Source organism: Dipodomys spectabilis, unplaced genomic scaffold (genome assembly GCF_019054845.1).
Source record: "Dipodomys spectabilis isolate Male_0828 unplaced genomic scaffold, ASM1905484v1 ptg000438l, whole genome shotgun sequence".
Lineage (NCBI taxonomy): Eukaryota > Metazoa > Chordata > Mammalia > Rodentia > Heteromyidae > Dipodomys > Dipodomys spectabilis.
The window spans coordinates 650,222-671,138 of NW_024871115.1; the positions used below are offsets into that span (position 1 = coordinate 650,222).

The window sequence follows — 20,917 nt, forward strand, 5'->3', positions numbered from 1 at the left end:
GTGGGAATCAGTACTCACTGCACCCCAGGTCCTGAGGGAAGACGGTGCGTGCACATAGAGCACCCTCTGGTGGGTGTCAACACTCACTACACCTCTGAGGAGGGCAAGGTGTCAGAGCTACCCTAGGGAAATAACACATAAATGTTCTGCTCTTTCCACACGCTCTCCAGACCACAGTGCCTCCCCCAAGGTCGCCCAACAAGGTTTTGTGGAAAGCAGGGCCCTTCACAGGCCATAGCCATGGCCAGGTGGTCACTTGCGTCTGGCATCCCTGTCCTCAGCTCTCCACCTCCTGGGACCAGTGGGGAAATCAGAACAAGAAACAGAGGTAGGGGCTGGGAAGGTGGCTCAGTGGTAGAGTGCTTGCCTTGCATGCATGAGGCCCTGGGTTCGATTCCTCAGCACCACATAAGCAAAAAGAAAAAAGCTGGAAGTGGCGCTGTGGCTCAAATGGTAGAGCGCTAGCCTTGAGCTGAAGAGCTGAGGGACAGCGCCCAGGCCCAGAGTTTACACCCCACGACCAACAAAAAAAAGAAAGAAAGAAAGAAAGAAACAGAGGTATGACGTCTGGAGCTGGTGAGCCTCTACGCTGCTGATGCTGGATCGCAGGATCCCAGCGCTTGGATCATCTGCACTTAGAACAGCCAAGATGTCCCTTGTAAACTCAGTGGGGAAAGTGACTCAGGAAGGTTCATGAAGAGGCTGTTCCAGCTGGTCATGGTGTCTCGCCTGTGTCCACCGAGCCCAGGCTGGCCCTTTACAGGGGGAGGATGGAACAAGCTGTATATCTACACCCTTCTTCTCAGAGAGGCCTGGGGCAAAACCACAAGGGGGAAAAGGACAAAAGAGGCTGGGTGTCAGGATGCTGAGGGCAGGGACCCTCCCCACAGGGCTGAGGACTGACGAGGGGCCCTGCTCCATCCACATGAGGGCCTCGGACCAGTGTGGAGCGACCCTTCTCAGGAGGCCCAGGCCCAGCAACAGTCAGCAACAGGTGCTTTCATCCACTTTTCTCAATGTGCACATGAAGCAACTGGATAAAGTCAGAGTTCTGGAATTTTCAGGACAGCCTGCTGCTGGCCCAGAATGGGAGAGAGCCAAATGCCCTGTGGGTCCTCAAACAGTGCACACCTCTGACTGTGGCCAGCTTCCTTACAGGCAGCCCTTTGCTGGGTTTCTGGGGTCTGCTGGACATAGGAAAGGCCACGGGCCAAGTCTGGGATGGACTCAGCATTTTGCATGTTTCTGGGGAACACAGAGGCATGGCACCCACCACAGCAGCCCAAGGCACAGTAGTCGCTGCTCCCCTCTGACTCTGGGGGAGCCAGCCTGGTGGGAGGCAGGCAGAGCCAGTCCTCCTGGGGGAGGTAGCCCGACGGCTGTCCCCCCTCTGCCTGCAACACACCCCCTGGGCTGCCTTCCTCCTCATTGAGGCCTGAGAGGGTCCAAGCGTGTCCTGGGCCACAGGTTAGCAGTGTGATGGCCTCCCAGGTTCCTGGAGAGCTGTTAGCACAGTCCTGGCCTGGCTGCAGACAGACTCTGTCGGCCCCTGCCCAGGTCTGAAACACAACACAGGTCAGAGGTAAGGACGCAGGCAGCATGTTCAGGACTCACTCTGAAACAGCAGCCTGGGCTTCTCTGGGAAGCTCTTCTGATACTCCAGTGTTCAAGTATTGCCAACATCAAGAATACTCCATATCCTCAAAATATGTGATCATGGCCTCAGTCTGGGAGCCTGAGTCCCTTTGGGTCTACCTCTTCTCTCCAGCCCCAGCTCAGTAGTCTGGACCTTGCTCAGTACAAATGGTTACAGGCACCAAAGACAAGGCAGACCCGTGACAGAGGGGACCTTCCAGCAACAGCCATAGACAGTGGAAACCTATTCTGAACCCCACTATACACACAGACAAGGAAACAAAATCTGGATCCTTCTGTGGGGGCACACAACGCCCCACTGCAAACGCCACCAAACGTTCTTCACACACCACCCCCTCCGTCACGCCCTGCTCCTGAGAGGTGATCCACACAGAACCAGACCACCAAGGGTCTGGGGCACCCCGGCAGGCTCTGTGCTCCTGCAGGGAGAGGATGGGGCCTTTAAACAGGACCACACCGTCCAGGGCATCGCAGTCCGACCCTCACCTATCTAGCTTCTTCATAGGCACTTCTGCCACCTGGCGAGCAGGGATGGACTTTGTCCAGAGCTAGGACCCTAAAGAGTTAAAGGGTGTGTGTACACAACAGTCCTCCAAAAGAGGCTTTGCTCAGAGAAGACGTGGATTTGTCAGCTGGAGACACAGCTGCCCACGGGGTAGAGGCCAGCCCTGCAGCACCAGAAGGGAGGGCATGGGAAAGAACAGGGCCAGTGGGCCACAACCCTTGGGAGGAGCTTGAGTTTACTCCAGGAGATTCCCTCCACCAGGACTATGAGCTACAAAAGTCTGCATCAGTGGTCAGGGCGACACTCCAGGGTGCTCTTGCTTGCCTGTAGCCTATGGGAGCCACACCAGCCTGGAGAAACAGAGTCCATACATGGGCATGGTGTCAGCAAGCTACCCTGAAGACCAGTGGGTTCAGGTGCTTCATAGTAGCCACCAGAGAAGGAGCCCAGGTACTGCCAGCACAGGTGCCAAAGACACCGTGGAGGAGGGAGTACACAGAGAGGTAAAATGCGTCTGTACCTTGAACTACCAGCCATTTTCCTCAATGGCAGATAATTCAGGAAAAAGTTTACAGTTTTCCATTGCGATTGGGAGGCAGAGCTCAGCAAGAGGGGAAGTTACTAAGACTCCAGCTTGGGGTTGCAGGCAGGGTTCAGGTGGTTGAGTGCCAGCCAGAGCAAAGCCATCAGATACCAAGTTCAAGTCCCCACCTCAGAGAAAAAGACAAGAACAAAGTAGGCATGATGGTTCCATGTCTATAAACTCTACCTATTCAATAGGCATAGCTAGGAAAACCATGGTCTGAGACTGGCCTGGGAAAAAGCATGAGACTTTATCTGAAAAACAGCTAAAACAAAAGGATAGCTTCAGAGGTAAAGTGCCTGCCTAGCAAGTGTAAGGCTCTGAGTTCAAACCGCAGGACCACCCTTCCACATGAAACAAAAAAAAATGCACATGTGACGCTGAGCACCAGCAGCGGCAAGCATCCATAATCCCGGCTGCTCAGGAGGCTGAGACTAGAAAAGCCAAGCCAGGTGGACCACTTCACAAGATTCCATCTCCAACATAAAGAATAAACACCTGGACCAGAGGCAAAGGAAACAGCATCAGCCAGGCAAACAAACTAGAACAAGCATGAGGCCCTAAGTTCATAACGCTGGTATCAGCCAAAGCAGGGGAAATGCATGTATGAAAGCAGAATAAATAAAACACCTCTTTCAATGTGAAAAAAGGACAAACAAGAAAAAACAACTGAGATGATCCAAATATATTATGTATAGAGAAATACCACACCCTGTTGTGCACATTTTCAATCATTAAGAGTAAAACCATGAAAATTAGAAAGAATGGAACCCAAGATCCAAGAACAAAGAGAAATCACTTATAGCCAGTAGCTCATGCTTATAATCCTAGCTACTCAGGGGCTGGGACCTAAGAATCATGATTTGAGGCTAGACCATGCAGGGAAGCCCATGAAACTCTGATCTCCAATTAGCCACAAAAACACAGGAAGTACAGTTGTGGCCCAAATGGTAGAGCACTAAGCCTTGAGGACATAAAGGCCCAGGCGATTGACCACACCCTGAATTCAAGGCCCAGGACCCACATCTGGACCCACACTCTCACACACAAGTGAAAAATTCAGCTGAGTTTTCACCCACTTGAGACAGCATTTAAAGTCCTTATATCCTCACATAGGTACACATATCACACACATATGCACACATGTATGAATGTGTGTGCACACAGATATTAGCGCTGACAAGGGCCCCCCCACTTCATCCACGCCAGGCCGCCCAGGACCCCCCACAGACCCCTGCAGCGCCCTGCACACACCTGGAAATTCCCATTGTGCACACTGTAGAGGGGCTGGAAGAAGACGGCGGGAGAGGGCACATTCTGGTAGAAGGTTCTCTTCACCCTGAGACCAGAAGAGACAGGTCAGAGCCTAGAGGTACTCAGAAGGGCTCCGCCAATACCACACTGAGAAGCCAGTGGTCAGCACTGGGTGCCAGCCTGCTTTCTCCAGCTGCTGCCCCGCCTCTCCCCTGCCGCATCCAGACCTGCCTTCCCAGGGCTGGGCACTGCGCGGCCTCACCTGTAGCCCCCACTACTCTGGAGGCTGAGGCCAGAGCATGGTTTGAGCCTCAAAGTTCAAAACCAGCCTTGGCAATAGAACAACAACAAGGGAATGAAATACCCTGTGGCTACACCTACTCCAGGGCAGGAAGCCGGTTGGCACGCATGGGTGCCCAGCTAATGCCCCCACAGACGGAGTCATACCAAGGCATCTTTCTTGTTTACAGTGCCCTTCCTGTGGTGCTCTACCCCTGGAGCCACCTCCTCAGCCCTTTATGTTTTAGTTTTGATTCTCTGGTAGAATGCCCTCCTTTTGCCCAGCTGGCCTCAGACAGCCCTCCTCCTACCGCCGTGCACCACATGGCTGGGCTGCAGTGCACAGGTCACTCCTGGCTTGATTTTTACATGGGATCTTGTAACTTTTTTTGCTCTGATGGGCCCCGAACCTCGATCCTCCATTTCTACCTCGCATGCAGCTGGGCTTACAGGCGTGTACCGTCATGTTCCTTACAGACACAGCTTCAATGCTAGGCTAAGACCTGGAAGTGAGCAAATCTGTACTCTGCCCTCGGAAAGAGCAGCAGCCCAGGAACTGCATCTGTGCCAGCCACAGAGGAGCCTGCAGCCCTCACTCTCAAGGCTTCCCGAGCCCCAGAACCTCCCGCCCAGCCCAGGGCTAGCCACAGGGTTGCTGTGCAGGCCAAGTCCACCCTCACCACACAGCCTCCTCCTCCTGCCCACCAGGCCCCCCGCCAGTGCACACTCACCACACAGCCTCCTCCTCCTGCCCACCAGACCCCCGCTAGTGCACACTCAGCACACAGCCTCCTCCTCCTGCCCACCAGACCCCACCAGTGCACACACCACACAGCCTCCTCCTCCTGCCCACCAGACCCCGCCAGTCCACACTCAGCACACAGCCTCCTCCTCCTGCCACCAGACCCCACCAGTCCACACTCAGCACACAGCCTCCTCCTCCTGCCCACCAGGCCCTGCCAGTGCACACTCACCACACAGCCTCCTCCTCCTGCCCACCAGACCCCGCCAGTGCACACTCACCACACAGCCTCCTCCTCCCGCCCACCAGGCCCCACCAGTGCACACTCACCACACAGCCTCCTCCTGCCCACCAGACCCCCCGCCAGTACACACTCACCACACAGCCTCCTCCTCCCACCCACCAGGCCCTGCCAGTGCACACTCAGCACACAGCCTCCTCCTCCTGCCCACCAGACCCCGCCAGTGCACACTCACCACACAGCCTCCTCCTGCCCACCAGACCCCGCCAGTGCACACACCACACAGCCTCCTCCTCCCGCCCACCAGACCCCGCCAGTGCACACACCACACAGCCTCCTCCTCCTGCCCACCAGGCCCCGCCAGTGCACACTCACCACACAGCCTCCTCCTCCCGCCCACCAGACCCCGCCAGTGCACACACCACACAGCCTCCTCCTCCTGCCCACCAGACCCCGCCAGTGCACACTCACCACACAGCCTCCTCCTCCTGCCCACCAGACCCCGCCAGTGCACACTCACCACACAGCCTCCTCCTCCCGCCCACCAGGCCCCACCAGTGCACACTCACCACACAGCCTCCTCCTGCCCACCAGACCCCGCCAGTACACACTCACCACACAGCCTCCTCCTCCTGCCCACCAGACCCCGCCAGTGCACACTCACCACACAGCCTCCTCCTCCTGCCCACCAGACCCCGCCAGTGCACACTCACCACACAGCCTCCTCCTCCCGCCCACCAGACCCTGCCAGTGCACACTCACCACACAGCCTCCTCCTGCCCACCAGGCCCCGCCAGTCCACACTCACCACACAGCCTCCTCCTCCTGCCCACCAGACCCCGCCAGTGCACACTCAGCACACAGCCTCCTCCTCCTGCCCACCAGACCCCGCCAGTGCACACTCACCACACAGCCTCCTCCTCCTGCCCACCAGACCCCGCCAGTGCACACTCACCACACAGCCTCCTCCTCCTGCCCACCAGACCCCGCCAGTACACACTCACCACACAGCCTCCTCCTCCCGCCTACCAGACCCCCCGCCAGTGCACACTCAGCACACAGCCTCCTCCTCCTGCCCACCAGACCCCGCCAGTACACACTCACCACACAGCCTCCTCCTCCTGCCCACCAGACCCCGCCAGTGCACACTCAATACACAGCCTCCTCCTCCTGCCCACCAGACCCTGCCAGTGCACACTCACCACACAGCCTCCTCCTGCCCACCAGACCCCGCCAGTGCACACTCAGCACACAGCCTCCTCCTGCCCACCAGACCCCGCCAGTGCACACTCACCACACAGCCTCCTCCTCCTGCCTACCAGACCCCGCCAGTGCACACTCACCACACAGCCTCCTCCTCCTGCCCACCAGACCCTGCCAGTGCACACTCACCACACAGCCTCCTCCTGCCCACCAGGCCCTGCCAGTGCACACTCACCACACAGCCTCCTCCTCCTGCCCACCAGACCCCGCCAGTACACACTCACCACACAGCCTCCTCCTCCCGCCTACCAGACCCCCCGCCAGTGCACACTCACCACACAGCCTCCTCCTCCTGCCCACCAGACCCCGCCAGTGCACACTCACCACACAGCCTCCTCCTGCCCACCAGACCCCGCCAGTGCACACTCACCACACAGCCTCCTCCTCCTGCCCACCAGACCCCGCCAGTGCACACTCACCACACAGCCTCCTCCTCCCGCCCACCAGGCCCTGCCAGTGCACACTCAGCACACAGCCTCCTCCTCCTGCCCACCAGACCCCGCCAGTACACACTCACCACACAGCCTCCTCCTCCTGCCCACCAGACCCCGCCAGTGCACACTCACCACACAGCCTCCTCCTCCTGCCCACAAGACCCCGCCAGTCCACACTCACCACACAGCCTCCTCCTGCCCACCAGACCCCGCCAGAGCACACTCACCACACAGCCTCCTCCTCCTGCCCACCAGACCCCGCCAGTGCACACTCACCACACAGCCTCCTCCTGCCCACCAGACCCCGCCAGAGCACACTCACCACACAGCCTCCTCCTCCTGCCCACCAGACCCCGCCAGTGCACACTCACCACACAGCCTCCTCCTGCCCACCAGACCCCGCCAGAGCACACTCAGCACACAGCCTCCTCCTCCCGCCCACCAGGTCCCGCCAGTCCACACTCACCACACAGCCTCCTCCTGCCCACCAGACCCCGCCAGTCCACACTCACACTGAGGACAGTGCCCAGGCCCTGAGTTCAAGCTCCAGGACTGGCAAAAAAAATGCCCCTTGTGCTGTCCTTGTAAGTCAAAGTTCATATGAGGTGTGGAGCCTATCTGAGGAGGAACCTATCCCCTTGCTTTCTGAGAGTTCTCCCAGGGCTACTAACAGGATCCTGTACCCCAGGGGTCTCCAGTGGCACCGAGTCCCATGTGTGACAGATGAGAACTCAGAACACATCCCTAAAGGCACCAAACAAGGACTCAGATGCCAGGCACACAGCACGTGGCATTGTCACAGCTCCCTTAGTCTTCTCTCCCCTGGCAACTTGGGAATCCCACTGGAAAGCCCTCCTCATCCAGGGTCAGTGAAGGGCAGGAGGAAGCTTCCAGACCCCAGTCACTGTGCACCTGTATGAGTACAAGACCCCCGCTCACTCGCAGAGCCGCCCACAGAGCAACACAAGCATGCAACAGTCAACTCGGGGAGACACACACTGGCTACCTACCGGGGAGACAGCCTGAGGAGAAGGCAGGTCAGGCCAGTCAACAGGAGACAGACAGACACAGCAACAAGGGTGCAGTGCAGCCACCTCCAGGGGCTCCGGGGTCCTGTGGGCAGAAGACTGGAGAGCTCTGCAAAGTGTCGGTGGCAGAACCTCTTCCCATGACCACATGTAAGAGGGACCCCAGCAGGTCCCTGAGTCAGAGTAGAAAGCATGCAACTCCACCACGGATGCTTGTGTTGTACCCTGGGAGCCCCTGAGGGGCGCCTCCCGCTGGGCCTCCTCGCGCTGGGCCTCCTCGCTCTGAGCCTCCTCGCGCTGGACCTCACCTTGCTCTGGACCTCACCTTGCTCTGGACCTCACCTTGCTCTGGACCTCACCTCGCTCTGGACCTCACCTCGCTCTGGATCTCACCTCGCTCTGGACCTCACCTTGCTCTGGATCACACCTTGCTCTGGATCACACCTTGCTCTGGATCACACCTTGCTCTGGGACTCCTCCATCTTGCTCTGGGACTCCTCCATCTTGCTCTGGGCCTCCTTGCTCTGGACCTCACCTTGCTCAGGACCTCACCTTGTTCTGGGCCTCCTCACTCTGGGCCTCCTTGCTCTGGACCTCACCTTGCTCTGGACCTCACCTTGCTCTGGGCCTCCTCACTCTGGGCCTCCTCGCTCTGGGCCTCCTCGCTCTGGGCCTCACCTTGCTCTGGGCTTCACCTTGCTCTGGACCTCCGCACTCTGGGCCTCCTCACTCTGGGCCTCCTCACTCTGGGCCTCCTCGCGCTGGACCTCACCTCGCTCTGGACCTCACCTCACTCTGGGCCTCCTCGCTCTGGGCCTCCTCGCTCTGGGCCTCACCTTGCTCTGGGCTTCACCTTGCTCTGGACCTCACCTTGCTCTGGACCTCACCTTGCTCTGGACCTCACCTCACTCTGGGCCTCCTTGCTCTGGACCTCACCTCGCTCTGGACCTCACCTCGCTCTGGACCTCACCTTGCTCTGGACCTCACCTCGCTCTGGACCTCACCTTGCTCTGGGCCTCCTCGCTCTGGGCCTCCTTGCTCTGGGCCTCACCTTGCTCTGGGTTTCACCTTGCTCTGGGCCTCCTCACTCTGGGCCTCCTCGCTCTGGGCCTCACCTTGTTCTGGACCTCACCTCGCTCTGGACCTCACCTCGCTCTGGACCTCACCTCGCTCTGGACCTCACCTCGCTCTGGACCTCACCTTGCTCTGGGCCTCCTCGCTCTGGACCTCACCTTGCTCTGGGCCTCCTCACTCTTGGCCTCCTTGCTCTGGGCCTCCTCACTCTGGACCTTGCCCAGCTCTGCACCTCGCCCCTCTCATTGGCCCCTCCCTCACTGCTAGGCACAGGGTCAGCCCAATCCTCATGAAGGAGACTTCTGTCCAGCCTGTGGTGACCTCAACCCTAATGAGAGCCATTAGTCACAAGAGCCTAGGGAGCCAAGGTGTCGTCTCCCCCTATGAAACTCAGACTCCAGGGGAGGTGGCTCCAGAATGGTGTCAGGGAGGACAGAGATGCACATGGGTGTGGACAGGATAGAGAGCAGAGATGCACGTGGGTGGGGACAGGATAGAGAGCAGAGATGCACGTGGGTGGGGACAGGGAGGACAGAGATGCACATGGGTGGGGACAGGGAGGAGGACAGAGATGCACATGGGTGGGGACAGGATAGAGAGCAGAGATGCACATGGGTGGGGACAGGATAGAGAGCAGAGATGCACATGGGTGGGGACAGGATAGAGAGCAGAGATGCACGTGGGTGTGGACAGGGAGGAGGGCAGAGATGAACGTGGGTGTGGACAGAATAGCAGAGATGCACATGGGTGTGGACAAAATAGCAGAGATGCACATGGGTGTGGACAGGGAGGGGGGCAGGGATGGATGTGGGTGGGTAGGGAGGGGGGCAGGGATGGATGTGGGTGGGTAGGGAGGGGGGCAGGGATGGATGTGGGTGGGTAGGGAGGGGGGCAGGGATGGATGTGGGTGGGGATGGGGAGGGGGGCAGGGATGGATGTGGGTGGGGATGGGGAGGGGGGCAGGGATGGACGTGGGTGGGGATGGGGAGGGGGGCAGGGATGGATGTGGGTGGGTAGGGAGGGGGGCAGGGATGGATGTGGGTGGGGATGGGGAGGGGGGCAGGGATGGATGTGGGTGGGGATGTTGAGGGGGGCAGGGATGGACGTGGGTGGGGATGGGGAGGGGGCAGGGATGGACGTGGGTGGAGATGGGGAGGGGGGCAGGGATGGACGTGGGTGGGTAGGGAGGGGGGGAGGGATGGACGTGGGTGGGGATGGGGAGGGGGGCAGGGATGGATGTGGGTGGGTAGGGAGGGGGGCAGGGATGGATGTGGGTGGGGATGGGGAGGGGGGCAGGGATGGACGTGGGTGGGGATGTTGAGGGGGGCAGGGATGGACGTGGGTGGGGATGGGGAGGGGGGCAGGGATGGACGTGGGTGGGTAGGGAGGGGGGCAGGGATGGACGTGGGTGGGTAGGGAGGGGGGCAGGGATGGATGTGGGTGGGGATGGGGAGGGGGGCAGGGATGGACGTGGGTGGGTAGGGAGGGGGGCAGGAATGGACGTGGGTGGGTAGGGAGGGGGGCAGGGATGGATGTGGGTGGGGATGGGGAGGGGGGGCAGGGATGGATGTGAGTGGGGATGGGGAGGGGGGCAGGGATGGATGTGGGTGGGGATGGGGAGGGGGGCAGGGATGGATGTGGGTGGGGATGGGGAGGGGGGCAGGGATGGACGTGGGTGGGTAGGGAGGGGGCAGGGATGGACGTGGGTGGAGATGGGGAGGGGGGCAGGGATGGACGTGGGTGGGTAGGGAGGGGGGGAGGGATGGACGTGGGTGGGTAGGGAGGGGGGCAGGGATGGACGTGGGTGGGTAGGGAGGGGGGCAGGGATGGACGTGGGTGGGTAGGGAGGGGGGCAGGGATGGATGTGGGTGGGGATGGGGAGGGGGGCAGGGATGGATGTGGGTGGGTAGGGAGGGGGGCAGGATGGATGTGGGTGGGGATGGGGAGGGGGGCAGGGATGGATGTGGGTGGGGATGGGGAGGGGGGCAGGGATGGACGTGGATGGGGAAGTTGAGGGGGGCAGGGATGGACGTGGGTGGGAATGGGAAGGGGGGCAGGGATGGACGTGGGTGGGTAGGAAGGGGGGCAGGGATGGACGTGGGTGGGTAGGGAGGGGGGCAGGGATGGACGTGGATGGGTAGGGAGGGTGGCAGGGATGGACCTGGGTGGGAATGGGGAGGGGGGCAGGGATGGACCTGGGTGGGGACAGGGAGGAGGGCAGGGATGAACAGTGGGACCCAGGCTCAGCCCAGTCTGTGGCAGGCTGCTGCCCTTGACACCCACCCTGCTCCTGGGGAGAGGGGAAGCACACAGGCTGGCTCCATTCACTCCACTGGCTCCACAGAGGCTCCTCCGCTACCACCTCAGCATCCAGGACAGCCATCTGGACGCGCAGTCTAGCCTCATAAGTGGAGCCGGGGCTCAGCTCCACGGCTTCGAGGATGAGCCGGGTCACACCCACAATGCGGTCCTTGTACCGGGCCTGCTGCAGGGTTGGGGAGTCGGCTTGTTGTGGGGATGTAAGAATGTTCTCACATGCACACTTGGACGGGGACGCACCATCTCCACGCACAGATGCACACTTCCACACACATCCCACCCATGAGTGCATGTGCACAGAGGCTCCGCGACCCCTCCTCCTGCCAGAGAGGGGCCCGCCGGGGGAAGGCAGCCAGGGTTACCTCCCAGGCCTCTCCCCGCCGTCTGAAAGCCAGCTCATAGCTGAGAAGTGCACTCATCGGCTCCAGGACAGGACTCACGCTCCAGGAAAGGACGCAATAGCCAGAGCTGACGTTGCTCCGCAGATCAGAAGGAGGGTCCAGTTTAACTGAAACAAGGCAAGGCCCAGCAAGGCTGCAGCTGTGTGCTTGGGTCAGATAACCCAAACTCGGGGAGCTGGAAATGGCCGGGAGTCCAAGGTACAAGGTCAAAGTCACCTTAGACCATAGGCCTCACTGAAAGGCAGGTCAGGGAAGGCCTCGTGGAGAAGAGGTGACAATGATTCCCGCTGGGCCTCTGCAAAAAGGTGCTTTCTAAACCTCCGCTTCCCTGCCTTCGTGATCTAGAGTTGGGAGTTCTTGCTGCTGCCTTGCTGGAGCCCTTACTAAAACTGAAGCGTGATTCAAATGACTCCTGTCCCACCTAGCCAAACATCTTCACTATGAAAACCCCAGCCTCCCAGTCACCACCCAGATCCCTCTTCCAGTCCTGGGTCTCCCGTGAGATCACAGACGTCACAGGCTAGGGGCCCTGACCCACCACCAAGCAAGCAAACAGCCCCTAGCGAAGTGGCCCTGCTCACTGTGTCTCCACGGGAGATACTGGCGGTCCACCAGGCTGACCTGCTCCTTCCCAGACAGGCGGCGGTGGAGAGTGATGGTGAAGTTGTCAGTTGGCAGGATCATCTCTTCGGGGGGCAGCTCCATGGTGCATGTGCTGCCCTGGAAAACGCACCTGTGCTCGCCGCCAGGGGCCTGGTTGCTGGAAAGGATTGGCACCGAGGGCACTGCTGCCGTGGGAGCCCTCCCTCTCCTGCCCTCCCTCCCGGGCCTGACCCTCTGTCCTTACCTGGTGAAGAGAAGCCAAGGACCAGAGTCCTGAGACAACTCCGGGCCAGACCATCGGCAGTCGATCCTGAGGATGCTGTCCGTGAGACAGGTGAGAGGCCCGGCCCTCAGCCCTGGGGAGGAGGAGCACAGGGGGTGGCCAGCGGGAGCCTGGAGCGCTGAGCGGGTGGGACACACCTGCCACTGAGCACTGACAGGGCCGTCTCCAAAGAACGGCCTCAGAAGTCGTCAGGGCCAGAGCTGGGAGGCCCGGGAGCGTGGCAAAGGTATGGAGCTAAAAGCCAAGAGGACCCTTGAGGACAGTCCCAGGACATTTGGGCCCATGCTTCTCCCCAAAGTTGGGCACCCACTCCCAGCTCCCCACCCAGCCACCTCACCCAGCCCCAGGGCCCCGCCCTCACCTCCTCTCTGCCGGGGGACAGAGACTCCCAGGCAGGTGTGGCAGCTGCACATACAGGTGCAGAGCAGGAGCCAGGTGCCCACGGATCGAATCGGGGACTCGCCCTCCACGGGCCAGCCTGTAAGGGCCTTGACTGAGAAGCTTGGCTTGCCCCTCCCCTTTGGAAAGGGCTTCTCATGAGGTCCCACTGCAGAGGCCCAAAATGGGGCACCACATGCACCCCACGAGATGCTGTGCGAGGGCTAGGCCATGCCCAGCCTCACCAACGAGAGCTGGAGCCCAGCGGCTCACTGTGCTTTCAGGACAGCTTCAGCAACTCCGACTCAGATCTGCTGTGTGTCCATGTGTGTCTAGAAGGCTTCTCTGACCCGACACCCTCTGCCATCCCATCCTCCATGCCAGAGCCCTTACCCATCCTGCAGAGGCCAGGCCCCAGTAACTGCGGACCGGCAGGGTGGCGGGTGCTGGGGCCTGTGCGGCTGTGGCTCCGCGGTTCACGGCGCAAACGTGGGTTTCCCGAGGAAGGGAGGCGTCTTGCCTGGGCTGGCAAGGCTGGCACCTGTGTGCTCCATCCCTCCTCACCACCTTACATGAATCTACCACAGGGCAGAGGAGGGTGAGGAGGGCAGCAGGCACTAGTGCAGCACACAGCCTTCCGCAGCCTGTTCCAAGGCAGCACCCCGAGACAGACAAGGCCTGAGCCCAGGGGTCCAGACACAAAATCTGGCTGCCAACCAGGACTGAGTGTCAGGAAGAGCCTGGCTTGTGGGGAGGCTGCTGGGGCCCTATCACCCCATTTGCAGCTTCAGATGGTTCGTGGATAGCCTGAGCAGGAAGCCAGGGCAGCGTAGTTATACAAGCCTGATGAGTGATAAGGAGGAGGGAGGAAGCAGACCTGCAGACAGACCTCAGCACACAGCGCTGCAGGAACCTGCACCTCTCCAGCAGGGACACCTCAGTGCCGTCCTTCCCCACAGCCTGTCTCTGCGCCTGTAGGATGGAGCTGTCAGGGCCTCGTCCATGGGAAGGAGCAGGCATCTGACAGCAGCAGCAGCAGCAATGTCAGGGGGAATACACCAGGCACTTTTTTTTTTTAAATTGGGGTCCGGTCGTGGGGCCTGAACTCTGGGCCTGGACGCTGTCCCTCAGCTCTTCAGCTCAAGGCTAGTGCCCTACCACTTGAGCCACAGCGCCACTTCCGGCTTTTTTTCTTTTTTTGCTTATGTGGTGCTGGGGAATCAAACCCAGGGCCTCATGCATGCGAGGCAAGCGCTCTACCACTGAGCCACCTTCCCAGACCCTCTCCAGGCACTTTCTATCCCCTCTTGCAGCAACTCCTGGAAAGGTGGTAACAGGACTGGTGGACCACTGTCGGGACAGATGAGCCCATGTCCTGCAGAACCCATTGGCTCATCAGACGCTGCCCAGTCAGGAGCTGGCTCAGACCTCAGGGCAGCCCTGCATCCTTGGAAAGGCTCCTGTGCATAACATCAACTCAGAGTGATCAAAGACCTGAAACTTTGAAATTACTGCAAGAGAGTGTAGGAGAAACACTAGAACTCATAGGCATAGGCAGAAGCTTTGAAGAGTCCCAGGGACACAGCGTTTAAGAGTGACTTGGCCAACTGGATTACAGCAAAGCAAAATTGCTTTTTCCATAGCAGAGGACACAGTTACTAAACTAGAAAGACAGCCAACAGACATGAGAAGAGATTTACCAGCAACACATCTGACAAAGGCCTAATATCCAAAATATACAAGGAGCTCAAAATTTTAACCCCCCTCCAAAAAATCCCTAATAAACCAATTGATAAATGGGCAAAGAAGCTAAGAGGAGACTTCTCAGAAGATGAGGTAAGAATGACAAAAAATATATGAGGAAATGCTCATCAAAGAAATATATAAGGAAGCCAGGCACTGGTGGCTCATGCCTGTAATCCTAGCTACTCAGGAAACTGAGATCTGAGGATCGCAGTTCAAAGCCAGCCCTGGAAGGAAAGACTGTGAGACTCCTATCTCCAATAAACCACCAGAAAACCGGAAGTGGTGCAGTAGCTCAAGTGGTAGAGTGCTCACCTTGAGCTGAAGAGCTGAGGGACAATGCCCACACCCAGAGTTCAAGCCCCATGACTGACCAAAATAAAGTAAAAGTATATATATATATATATATATATATATATATGGAAATGGCCATTAAGGAAGTGCAAATCAAAAACAAGTCTGAGATTCCATCTTACCCAGTCAGATTGGCCAACACTGTGAATTCAAGCAACAACAAACGTTGGTGGGGATGGAGGGCAAAGGAACCCTACAGCATTGCTGGTGGGAAGGTAAACTAGTACAACCACTCTGGACAGCAGTCTGGAGGTTCCTCAAAACAGTAAAGATAGAGTTTCCCTAGGACCCAGCCAGACCACTGCTGGGCCTCTACCCAGAACCTCACAAGCCAGGATACCATAAAGACATTGCTGCACTATTAATAATAGCCATGTTGTGGAAACAGCCCAGAGGCCCTACAATAGATGAAAACTGTGGTACCTATACACACAATGGGACCTTACACAGCCATGAGAAGGAATATTGTCATTTGCCGGGAAATGGATGGACCTAGAACAAATCATGTTAAGGGAGTTAAGCCCAGTTTTCTCTTGATCAAATATTTACTGGAACATAGTAGATTATGCAGGGATCAAGAGGTTCACACACAATGAGACCAAAGGAGGGTATTCTTAGGGTGGAGCACAAGGGCACAATGCCTATGTGCTTATCCGAGAGCATAAAATAATAGTTATTGAAATGAACACCAGGAAATGGAAACAAGAGTGGTTTTTGTTGTGGTTTCTGTTTTTTGGGGGGGTCTTTGTTTATCTGTCTTTGGGAGGGCAAGGGGAGAACAGAAGTGGAGGGACAAAGGGTGAACACTGCAGCGGTGGTACTCACTAGACACGATGTTGAAAACGCACTGTGCAACTGCGTGCAGGAATGGGAGGGAAAACTATTGGAGGGAGTGAGGGAAGGGGAGCCACTGTTCAAAAAGAAATGTACTCGTTACCTGACTGGTGTGCCTAGTCCCTCCCCTCTGTGTACCACCCATAACAACTTTTAAAAAGGCACCTGCACAGAATCGGCCCAGCCTGGCTTCCACCAACCCAAGCTCAGAGCAGTGAGTGGCTCCCACGTCAGCAGGTCCCCCTTTGTAGACAGAGACGGAGGGCTCTCCAAGGGGAGCGCTCTGAGGGTGCCCCGGAGTTGGGCACTGCCAGTGCAGCAGTCTTCACACAGGACACCACCACCTATACCAGTAAACTGAGTGGGGTGGGTCAGGCCTAGGGAGACCAGGGACTTGCTCAACAATTGGAACCTGGCACCTCTTCTCGCTAGGTGTCCCATAATCTCTCACAGAGCCTACGAGCTTCCTGAGAGAAGTGTTTGACTCCTATCAGCACACAGCCCCAAGACCCACACACACACCCACATGTAGGTAGGGTGAAGCCTTGGGCAGAACCTAAACCACCCTATTTCCAGTGGCACTGCAGATCTCTGTCTTTGCGGGCTCCTTGGACACTGAATGGGACATTACTGAAGCAAGGCTCCTCGCTCTGGCTGGCAGACTGGTGCTCAGAGTAAGTGCAGAGAGCTCACTAGTCCCAGGAGAGGCACTGACTTGGGCCCACAATAGCCAACACTACATACAAGGCAGAAGAAAGCCATGTCTGTCATCTTGGAATGAAGCTGCTTCCTGTCAGCTGCACCAGTCCTGCGGAGGAGCCTGGCCAGCATTGCTCTCCCGTCAGTTCTGAAGATGCAGCCCTCAGCCCAGACTCTCTAGCCCCTTCCCAGAGTCCCATCCTCTTCATGGCCAAAGCTTAGGTCTGAATCAGATAACCCATCTGCCCTGCTTGGGCCACCATGAAAACGTGAGTTCCATGCACGCATCTACACTCCTGTCTTCAACTCAGGCTCCATCACCCCCGGGGAGGCCTCTACGTGGACTCTGTTCCTTTCTTCCTTGGTCATGGCAAGCGGCTGGTATGAGGGTTGGTCAGGTGGCTCTGAGCTCCCTTGGTGTCTTGTACCACCTGCCCAAGTCAGTGTCACTGGGAGCTAGCCACTGCATTCACGAACCCTCTTCCTCTCCCTCTCTCTCTCTCTCCCTCTCTCCCTCTCCCCCCCCCCCTCACACACACACACACACACACCTCATTCCTCACCAGTCCCAGGAGTGAGCCACAGCCCAGACCCACTTTGCATCTCAATGTGGGAAGGGGACTTCACACAGAGGAGATAGATGAAGACTGCTAACTACATGAACCCCTGACCAGCAGTTTTCTCTCTGCTAGAGATGGAGGAAGAAATGCAGCCCCTGGCTCTGCAGAAATAACCAGAGCCCATGACATGCGAAAGATGTACTAGAAAATAAGAGCAAGAGCAGGGACCTGCAACCCCTTTGGGCCACACAGGGGGTGGGGCCTCCTCTGCCCCAGGCTGATGCCGCACATTGCTGAAAATAGCACACCTAAGGATGCTGTTTCCTCTGGCAACGCTGGCGGAGGTGAAGCCAGCAGAGCCAGAAGGACAGGACAGACCATCTCAGTGAGGACAGAGGCAAAAGAGGAAGGGGCAGGGAAGGCCTAGAAGAAGAGGCCGCCCCCAAGAGTATATTCCCACATACTTTGGGGTGAGGGGCACTTCTAGGAGTAATAGCTGTGAGCATATCAGGTGAGGCTTGGACACAGAAGTGTGGGTGGACAAGGCCACAGACTCAGGCAGAGAGAAGAGGTTGAGGACAGAGGTCCCAGGAACAAGAAAGGCATCGTGATAGCAAAGTGGCCCAGGGAACCCTTCTGTAGAACTGCACACAAGTGTGCCTCCTGACGAGGTGTGACTCAGAGCCCAGGCCCCAGCCCGTCCCATCTGTCCAGCTCGCGTTCCCAGCCTAGAGATCCCCCAGCCCCGGGCACAGCTAGAGCCAGGCCAGGTTAGCACTGGACTCGACAGGAATGCTGAGGTGACGGTGGGCATGCTCCGGTACAGCTGTTGGCCGGTTCTTTTGGTGGGAGGAAATGTGGCACCAGGATGGACATCCCGCCCAGCACACCCCTCAGCAGCCTAGCAGCTCACGTGTGGCCCACTGCGAGCAAAGCTCCTAGCTGTACTGTGTGTGGTAAAACTGCTAAGGACTTGTGCTGCATCTCTTGGACCCACTCAACTCCATAACCACTGCCTCCTCCACCTCCTAGCATCAACACTGGGTATGAACAATGCCTTGTCACTCAGAGGGAGATATAACCAGAGGTCATCCTGGGAAAATTCCCACTCTACCTCCAGAGGCCAAGTTCTGGCCTAGAGTAAGGGCAGAACAGCAGTGTCCTAGGGAGAATGAGTAGGGACTGGTGCAGAGCCCCAGAAAAGGTGAGGGTTGCTTCAAATATAAACATTTAAAAGCAATGAAAAGGGGCTGGGAAGGTGGCTCAGTGGTAGAGTGCTTGCCTCACATGCATGAGGCCCTGGGTTCCAGCACCACATACGCAGAAAAGCTGGAAGTGGCTCAAGTGGTAGAGCACTTGCCTTGAGCTAAAGACCTGAGAGACAGCGCCCAGGCCCAGAGTTCAAGCCCCACAATTGACAAACAACAACAACAATGAAAAGCCAGGCACCTGTGGCTCTTTTTTTTTTTTTGGTCGGTCGTGGGGCTTGAACTCTGGGCCTGGGCCCTGTCCCTGCACTCTACCACTTGAGCCACAGCGCCACTTCTGGTTTTCTAGTGGTGTATTGGAGATAAAGAGTCTCACAGCCTTTCCTGCCCAGGCTGACTTTGAACCGCAATCCTCAGCTCTCAGCCTCCTGAGTGTGGCTCATACTTATAATCCCAGCTACTCAGGAGGCTGAGGATTATGATTCAGAGCCAGTCCAGGAAGGAAAGTCTATGAAAATCTAATCTCCACTAAAACTATCAAAACAAGCTGGAAGTGGAGCTGTAGCTCAAGTGGTAGAACACTAGCCTTGAGCACCAAAGCTCAGGGACAGAGCCCAAGACCAGAATTCTAGCCTCAGTAGTGGGGGAAGGAGGGGGAAATGGGGGGGGGGGCAAAACAAAACACCCGCCCCGTCCTCCCTCCTCTTCCTGAAGCCCTCTAGCACCAGCTGTGTCCACGCTCCTCTTCTGCAGTGAAGCCACCCACGTCTGGCTGCGTGGAGGGGTTACTCATTAATACCTCATGGAGATCATAGTTAAGTCCATCCACTCAACAAGGCCCAGTTGCCTTCATCCCAAACGTCCTCTCAGTCATGGAGGAAGCAAAAGTTCTTTCCTAATTAGACACGACGACTGGCAGATCAGCACCCTTCCCTCTGTCCAGTCAGGCTGCAGCGACCATAACTGAATTCACAACTCCCACAGGTCTGGGAATTACACCTTGCAATTCATACTCAGTATTGCAAGCTCTGAGAAGTACCCGAGGCCAGGACCCTAGAGGGGTAAAACCGGGTGGTAGGCCCAATACTACACTTCATGATGTGTCCGCGGGGCTCAGGGGGAGAGGTCACAAGTCTCCCTGTGTCTCCTGAAGTTAGGCTGACTTCAGAGGTTGGGAAGCTAAGCACACAGACTCACCTTTCCAGGGGCATCTGCCGAGGGTCATCGGGAGCTTCAGGCGCCTCAGCCAGGAGGCGGCTTGTCACCCACTGTCCCTGATGTATAGCAAAGCCCCACACCCAATCCAGGAGATGACTGCAGCAGGCTGTGATGCCAGCCTCAGGGAGGCTGACATAGGCCACCCACATCAGAAACCACAAGCACACCACAGAACTAATGGCCCCAGGGCTGAGAGTGGTTGTCTGAGGTGGAGTAAGCTTGGATTCCCATGTCACTGAGAGTTGCCAAGTGTCATTGGTGATTTGTCTCCTGCCTGCTAGATGAAGACACACATTCCTCCTAAGACATACCTCTGAGGGCCGGGCACTGGTGGCTCACGCCTGTCATCCTAGCTACTCAGGAGGCTGATATCTGAGGATCGTGCTTCAAAGCCAGCCCGGGCAGGAAAGACTCTTATCTCCAATAAACCACCAGAAAACCGGAAGTGGCACTGTAGCTCAAGTGGTAGAGCGCTCGCCTTGAGCTGAAGAGCTGAGGGACAGCACCCAAGCCCAGAGTTCAAGCCCCATGACCAACAACAAAAAAAACATACCACTGAGACTCACAGACTAGCCTCCGGGGGACAGGACCTGGTCAGGGACCCTGCCAGGCTTTCCCAAGCCACAGCAATCTATGTACATGGGTGGTAGAATGGGTGCTAAAAATAGTGCAAACTCAGTTAAGGAAAAACAAAGACTCTAAGAGGGAACTTTTGAGATCCTATTTTTATCTTAGCCACACGGAGTCATTGTGAGCAATTAGGCACGTATAAATTATCATTACAGGGGCTGGGAAGGTGGCTCAGTGGTAGAGTGCTTGCCTTGCATGCGGCTCTGGGTTCAATTCCTCAGCACCACATAAACAAAAAGAAAAAAGCTGGAAGTGGTGCTGTGGCTCAAGTGGTAGAGAGCTAGCCTTGAGATGAAGAGCTGAGGGACAGCGCTCAGGCCCAGAGTTCAGGCCCCATGACCGGACCCAAAAAAATTATCATTACACACACACACATTCCCCTTTTATACTCATTTCTCACTATCACTATCTTCAAATCAGCCCTTTTAACCAGGGGTTTCGTGTACTGATCTTATTAAAACTCTGCAACGCTGCACCAGCTTCAGCCCCTCACCCCCACCCCCACCCCCCCATCCTGGGAGACGCCTGCAGCCCTTACCAACAGCAATGATCAGATTCTAATCTTTGCCAGTCTGACAGATAAAGACATTTCAGCAGTTTGATTTTGTATTTCCTTGATAATCACTCA

The 20,917-nt window shown here is 57.4% G+C and overlaps 1 protein-coding gene across 1 annotated transcript; it reads right to left on the bottom strand.

Annotated features, from left to right (window-relative positions):
* Positions 1-557: 557 nt before the first annotated feature.
* Positions 558-13,511, bottom strand: Il9r (interleukin 9 receptor). The gene is made up of 9 exons (XM_042668478.1): positions 13,437-13,511; positions 13,021-13,143; positions 12,627-12,738; positions 12,361-12,539; positions 11,741-11,886; positions 11,343-11,544; positions 7,968-8,070; positions 3,999-4,083; positions 558-1,559 (listed from the first exon to the last, which is right to left on the bottom strand). The coding sequence occupies exons 1-9, from the start codon at positions 13,438-13,440 to the stop codon at positions 1,044-1,046; spliced, it is 1,470 nt and encodes a 489-aa protein (XP_042524412.1). The 5' UTR covers positions 13,441-13,511; the 3' UTR covers positions 558-1,043.
* Between the last annotated feature and the right edge of the window lie 7,406 nt (positions 13,512-20,917).